General features: G+C 46.1%; 1 protein-coding gene across 1 annotated transcript in view; it reads left to right on the forward strand.

Annotated features, from left to right (window-relative positions):
* LOC135815077 (uncharacterized) overlaps positions 1–7,146 on the forward strand; it is a 15,722-nt gene extending 8,576 nt beyond the window's left edge. Inside the window, exons 6-17 of the mRNA XM_065328312.1 lie at positions 468–608; positions 782–967; positions 1,283–1,415; positions 1,634–1,669; positions 2,048–2,106; positions 2,461–2,637; positions 2,908–2,981; positions 3,556–3,694; positions 3,974–4,067; positions 4,331–4,511; positions 4,737–4,867; positions 5,725–7,146. Of these exons, the coding sequence (XP_065184384.1) occupies positions 468–608; positions 782–967; positions 1,283–1,415; positions 1,634–1,669; positions 2,048–2,106; positions 2,461–2,637; positions 2,908–2,981; positions 3,556–3,694; positions 3,974–4,067; positions 4,331–4,511; positions 4,737–4,867; positions 5,725–6,623 (2,250 nt within the window). The 3' untranslated portion in view covers positions 6,624–7,146. The remainder of the gene's footprint in view (positions 1–467; positions 609–781; positions 968–1,282; positions 1,416–1,633; positions 1,670–2,047; positions 2,107–2,460; positions 2,638–2,907; positions 2,982–3,555; positions 3,695–3,973; positions 4,068–4,330; positions 4,512–4,736; positions 4,868–5,724) is intronic.

A 7,146-nucleotide genomic window follows, 5' to 3' on the forward strand; every position in this document is an offset into this window, starting at 1 on the left:
ACAAGACAAAAACCACACAAAACGAGACCTGACTGAGAACTAAAAAAGGAAGGAAAAGATTAGCAGCATACAAGCATGCGCAGCAATACAGCAGTTCTACACATGACATTGATGTCAATGTTGCTTATACATGTACACTGCTGAGGAGCGCAGAACACTGCAACAACAACATACTACAAGCTATTCAGGTGGAAAACACAAGATAACACAAGAGCAAGAGACCATAACAAGTCTTTCACCAAACAACAAAGCCAAGCAAATCAAATGAATGGCCTGCCAAAATCAAAAATTTTGTAATGTTTCAACAAATATTTATCAGTTTGATGGAGCTAAAAGGCCATCGGGAAAAAAGGAATATAATTCATGTCTTTTTCAGAATGCTGGTTGTAGCCAACAATAGCCCGGATGTAGTACACAATGTTGTGAATGTGTTTGCCAACTCCGTGTTGTATTGCCTCTTCCAACAGATTTTTGTTCTGATGCGAACTGACTCGTATCCGAAGTTCCTCCGTTCACCAGTGTTTCAAGAGTGGATGACGCTGGAGGTGTCAGGCGATCCGTTGCCTTGTGATACAGCTGCTGAGAAGAAAGCCAAGGCGTCCCAAAAGGTCAGCATCCTTCCAAGTTATTGGTATCTTAGTCATTTCGAATTTGTAACAACTGCATAGAGAAGAATCTGGGGGCTACTTCAAAAATAATGTTCGAAGCAAAGTGTTTCTATATGCGGATCCATTGTTGTGCTTGCCTTGTATGAATATGTTTTCCGTCCTGTGTATTGCAGAAGAAACGTCTCGGTGGGTTTATCTCCGGCAAAAGCAAGAAGTCATCGAAACCTGAATCATCTGGTTCTCGAGAAGCTGAAGACGCCTATTCCACTTCCTCTAAACCTGATGTGTCAAGCAAGTGGCTCCAACCGGAGAAGGTCAATCCATCGCGAAGTGAGGGAAAGCTGAATCGGACGCCAAAGGTATAAAGTTTTATGCTTCTAGCAGTATGTGTGCAGACAAGGCAGGGGTGGTTGCATACACTATTTCTTTTTGTATGTTTAAGGGGTTTTGTGTATGTGTACGAAGCTGCATGAAAAGGTCCTGCCGCCGTCCAGTGGGTATGTCCAGTTTGATTTTGCTCTGTGATGTGTGGTATACTATAGTCTCCAGGAGAGTGCCATCTCTCTGCTTGTTGAAGTGAGAGCACGTGCACACCACTCTTCCACTTTTGCCCGTACATCCAATAATCGTCTGCCATATTTTACATCATTCTGTACCCTTTCTGTTTTCCGCAGAATTCGCCGCAGCATTCTGCACTACAACCGCACAACCTGTCACCAGCTGGATCTGAGAAGTCCCTCGCAATTTCAATGACAAGCTCTCCCAGCATATCAAAGAAAGACCGCCATGCACAGAAGAGTGGCAAAAGTAAGCGTGCGTTGTGTTTGACTGTTGCCTCGATGGCTACATGGATAGGGTACGATGCCCAAAGAACCGTAGGCTCCAAGACAACAATGTGTACGTGTGGCTTCGGTGCTTCATGCTATATGATTGAGTCTGGCCCAGTGATGTCACACATCTCCATGAGATAGGCAATGCCGGGGTGTTGCATTGATGTGAATTTTGTGTGCACACTGTACCTGCAGAGTACTCCTTCTTCCACAAGAAAGACAAGCAGCCAGGTATGTATTTGTTCTCTTCCATGCTGAAAGGGTCCTCTATTTTGCAGCCTGAATGTTGAAAATGAAACGATGTCATAGTTCACGTGAGTCAGACAGACTTCAGGGTAGATTTGTAGATTTCTCATCTCTCCCCGAGTCTCTGGAATATGATCTGTGCGCTTGTCATAGGTCCTGTCAGCTGCTGGCAGAGTAACACCAATGGCTTTGGCTGGCTAACTTAGCCGAGCACAAGCGGCATGTGAATGCCGGTAGTCCAATGTGGCATTGTCTGCTGGAATGAGATGTGTGGCTATGCTGGTGTGTGAAATCTGTAGTGGCAGCAGCCAAACAACATGTGTGTACCACGCTTTCCGTTTACCCTTTTCTCCGTTCTTGCAGAAATTCAGGTGAACTTGCCGTCTGGTGGTTATATATTTGAGGACCCTGACCCAGGATTGGTAAGAACGGCTTCAGTACTCTAACAATGGATACTCTAACAATGGCAGTTGTAATAATGGGCTTGCCTTTCACTCTCTATTAGACCATGCTGATGGCCTTGGCCTCATAGAACTTGACCCGTGATCCGAAATCAGATGTTTGCAATCTGTGAATATAGTGAAGTGGCCAACCTGCACGTCTAGTGGGGCAGATACTCCATGCTACAGCACAATGCAACACCGAGTTGTAACAAAAAGCGGGCAGAACGTTCCTGGAACAGCTCTAAGACATTGGGATGCATCTGAGGAGTTCACCACATCCGGTTATGCACACATGCCAGTAATTTGGCTGCTTATTGCTGTGCTCGTGTACAGGAGGACATGAAGGATGATGAAATCCTCTTGAAGGTGACGTTCACGGAGCATAGCTGTGGAACTGTGAGGCGTAAGAAGTCGACTAGCATTCGGGAAGCAATTGAGCCTATCTGCGAGCGTGCCGGGTATAGCTGCAAGTGCGTTGTTGTTTACGAGCAAGTTCAGTCTATTGAAAGGGTAAGGTTGCAACCATACCAGTTATGCTATGCTCAGGAAGTTCTATTCTATTCTTGTCCTGGTCTACACCTCCACAGAGTGTGTAGTTCGTTAGCTGCAGGCCTTCATTGCCATTGAATGTCTCGCTCATAAATGCTGCTTTCTGCCCCAACTCTACTATGACGTATGCCTCCATATAATTATGTACTTACTATCTGTTGTGAGATATTTTCTTATGAATCTCTGTTGTGCGTGTGTATTTCCCCATATGGATGCACAATGTACATGCAGGAAGTCGACATGGCTCTACAGGTGGGCAGTCTACAGGGCTCACAAATCCGAATAGTGCTACTACCATGCATAAAGTAAGTCCTTGTGAAGTGTGTGCATGAATTTGGACAGAACTTCAAGAAAAAGGGAAAAAGTGCAATTTCAAAGAATTTCTTATCTAGGGCAATAAATAGAACACTCATAGCTGGTTGATATATAGCCATCAGTGTGATGCGGAACTATGGTACACCTTCGTACTACTGCCTTGTCTGACCTGTGCTAGTCGGATCTAGACTGGCTTACAGAAGATGCCTGGAAAGTTTATGTACAGTGTACTGCAGCAGAAGCCACTGTCCTATATCTATTTCCCGCCCATTGCTCAGCATACAGTAATGTCGCTTATAAAAGCAGGTGCTTACGTCCGTATAAGCCGAGGTTCAAACCATGCTTCAATTCAAAACATGCTTCCACATTAAAATCATCAGTCTACACTGTGCAGTGCATAGTGCCACATACGTACTTGCACATGTACTTGGCATAGACAGGCTTCTATTCAAATCCTGCTTCTGTGTCACGGCGTGCTTTGAAAATATCGGCTTCTATTCGAGACATGCTTTTATACGCGACACTACAGTAGTTGCATTTGGTCATTTCTGCATTTGTCCACAGACTTCACCTTCCTGACAACAGCTTTGAGTTTCTAGTCGTTCCGGATGGCAACAAGAAGTCCATCTCTGGCTTGGTGGATCACTATCTGAATCGCTTTGGTCTGAGTTACATTGATGACGGTGTCACAGCCACAAACCTGGTGAGTGTAAAAACAGATTTTTGATGTGCACAAAACAAGACCACGCTAGCGATGAGTTCTTTACTATTTTTGCATTGACAATGCATCGCCGGTATCAGTGTCGTGGTCACTGTACATTTGGTAGCTGTAGAAGTTGTGCTTTTCTTCAGCTACACCGACATTTCACATAATCATGATTAGTGTTGTTTCCTTGAACCGATATCCATTGAACCGATATCCACATGTACTGTATGTAGGGGTTGATGTATGGTGTTTCTCTCGCATGGCATTTACATGCAGAGCGGAGAGCGAGTTCATCCGTTCGCCAATCCCCTGAGCTACGTGAATTCAACACTGGTGCTGAATTTCGATGCCGGCCTGATGACTACTAGAGGTGAGGAGGCTGTGCACCGGTGCTAGGCAAAGTTGTATCGTGCTAGTGGACTGAACAATGCACTGTCGTAATCACTGCAGTCACCCTTTCAAGTGAGATACAGTCCGAGCTCGTTAGTCCCAACTACATGTATATGATTGATTTGAGAGTGAATAGCTAGTCTGGTTTCATTTGGTAGTTCAATTTTCTAGTAAGGATGTAGTGGGTATTGTGTGCTATGGCCATTGCTACTATTTGTTTCTTTATCGTTCTGTCCTGGTCAGCTCGGCGACTATCTGGGGATTCAGCAGTGTCTGCAGCCAGTGCATCGAGTGTTCAATCTGTGTCTCCGGTGAAGTCACCTGCCAGGGTGCGGTCCAGCAGCTTCCGCAAGGCCAGCCCGTTTAGTCGTAAGAGCAGCCGGGCAAGTCCCAGCGGAAGTCCTGCTCCTTCGCGTGGCAACAGGTAAACAAAGGAATGAGAATGGCGTCAGCTCCTTGTGTGTCATGTGAGAGCTTGCCAATCGATCTGTTGGAGTATTGGCTGGTGGCTGGTGTGAGATTGATCAAGTGGTAGAACTGTGCTGGCCTCTGTCTGTAGTTAATCCTAGCCTACCAAAGCCGTATAATAGCTGATACTAGTAGTTGCATCACTCTCCCAACTCTGCTTTCCACGTACTTGTATATGCAGGTATTCACAGTTTTCCGATGAAGGAGACCTCTCCAGCCAGAGAACATCGTCACCAGGCCGCTCCTCAGTGAGCACTCTCCGCAAGGAAATGGTTGAATCTCCAGTTAAACCACCTGTGAGCCCAGATTCCCGTAAGTGACTTATGCCACAAGTTTGTAACTACTGTCGTGGCTAAAGAAACCCGAACCATGTGCCGAACGCAGTGCCAAGGCTCGTGCGGGCCCTGCGGCCCTAGGATCAGTTTTTGGAACAACGTGCATGGTCGGTCAACGGCTGTAGTGGTTATAGCTCACTCAATCTGCAGACACTAGTACTGTTTCCTCCCTGTGGACTGTAGAGCACTGAGAAATGAATTCTAAAAAAATATAGAAATACAATTCTACAAAGCAACATATAAAATCGGGGCCGAGCATACCTTGCCATTGGCCTGAGAATGAGCATACCTTGCCATTGGCCTGAGAATGAGCATACCTTGCCATTGGCCTGAGAATGAGCATACCTTGCCATTGGCCTGAGAATGAGCATACCTTGCCATTGGCCTGAGAATGAGCATACCTTGCCATTGGCCTGAGAATGAGCATACCTTGCCATTGGCCTGATAATGACAAATAGTGAGCTGCTATGTAGTTTCATGACCGATTGATTGATCGATTTATTGATTATATTTCACTGAACACCTCGATGATCCCGACGAGCCCTTGTCTTTTTCAGGATATTCGGAGCCCTTTATTCCCTGGTGCACTGACTGTGCATGTATTGATATTATTATCCTATTTTGCACTGCAGTAATTTTGATTCATGCTGACTTACTATCTCCCTGGATGTCTTGGAGTATATGATGGGAATGGTTGTAAGAACATGTTTTGTTTTTATACACACTTGAAAGGAATCAAAAGCGTTTCTGCTGCAACTGTTCTGTTTCTAAAGGATTTCAGGGTTTTAAGTGACTTTCCACCGCTTGCTTTTTTCCCTCCTCGTCTGCCTGTAGAAAACGCCTTGTTTGACTTAGTTGAGAAAGCACAGTGCGATTCTATGGATAATCAACGAGCGACTCTGCAGCTCCCGGCTGCTGGCGGTGCTCCGTCATATGGACCCGGCTTCACACCGCCACTGTCTGAATCCGATCCGGCTGCGTTTCAGTTTGACAGCACTGCTGCGGGTTCGAACGGTGGTCTGGCTCCTCGTGCAGCTGTTGGCGAAATCCTCAAGAACAGATTACCTGCACAGATGTCCGCAGATGAGCTGCTAGTCACACGGAGAATGAGTGCGTCGCCTCAAACGTACAGGCATCGGATTGAGGCCAGTGGGTCCCGTGGCAGCACAAGCAGTCTCAACCTTTCCAAGCTCTCTGTCGAATTACACGCCTCAGTCGAATCTCTACCTAGCAGTCTTAACAGATCGAGCGGCAGCCGGCGTCTACTGAAGAGTCTTAGTCGTAGTCTTAGTAAGCTGTCTGGATCAACATCTGACATGCAACTCAACCCGTCCGTCCTTGCAAGCATGCTGAAGGATGGCGAGAGAGCCGAAACGCCGTACACTCCTGGTGAAGCCAGCGACCAGGACCGCACACAGGACACCCTGAGCGCTGCGTCTCCTGAACTCGGCAATGCCCAGGGTTACACGGCAGCAAAGGATGGTGTAACTGCTTTGCCTTCATCTTCTGGTTTGCGGCATGAAGCTGCCTCTCATTCTGTCGTGTCGCTTCCTATCTTGCCCGGCTCGCGCCATCAGGCCGGGGAAAGGGGGAGGGCAAGAGTTGGCAGTGTAAATAGTAAGAGTAGTAGCAGCAAGCTCAAACTGAATAGTTCCAGCGAATCTAGTAGTGATGAGGATGATATGAGCAACAAACCAAGAACTGGAAAGCGAATGAGAGTGGATGAGGTGTGAAGAGCGTCTTGCTGTTATGAATTTTCTATTTCTAGGTGTTTAGTATGTAGCGGGCATATAGTTCCAGTTTGTCGCGAGCGATTGTGTGTGTGTGTGTGTAGGTGCGTTCGCATATATTCCGAAGTATATGTGTGCATCTCCAGGTCAACATCTACTTCCCTGTCTCTATTTTTACTCCAGCAGCTTGCCCCACCCTTTTCTTTTGACTCAAATTGTCCAACAAAAATTTCTGTCCTCATCAGCACTTGATCATGTTCACTTGAAAAGGATTTCTCCCGTATTGACTATCCCATCAATATTTCCTTGTTGCGCAATCGTAACACCTCCGGTTTGGTCTATGCGACTGTTTTTTACCAACAATATTATATTATTCCATCTTGAAATATGGAAATTACTTACATTATATGCACAAGTGGATTTGAGTTATCTCTCACCCTGCACCCCCATTGATTAGGCAAATACAATGCCACCATATTTCCAATTCCCTACCCCGGATTTTGAACTAGCAGTTTCAGAACGGTAA

The sequence above is a fragment of the Sycon ciliatum genome, chromosome 4 (assembly GCF_964019385.1).
Source record: "Sycon ciliatum chromosome 4, ocSycCili1.1, whole genome shotgun sequence".
In the NCBI taxonomy this organism is placed as follows: Eukaryota; Metazoa; Porifera; class Calcarea; order Leucosolenida; family Sycettidae; genus Sycon; species Sycon ciliatum.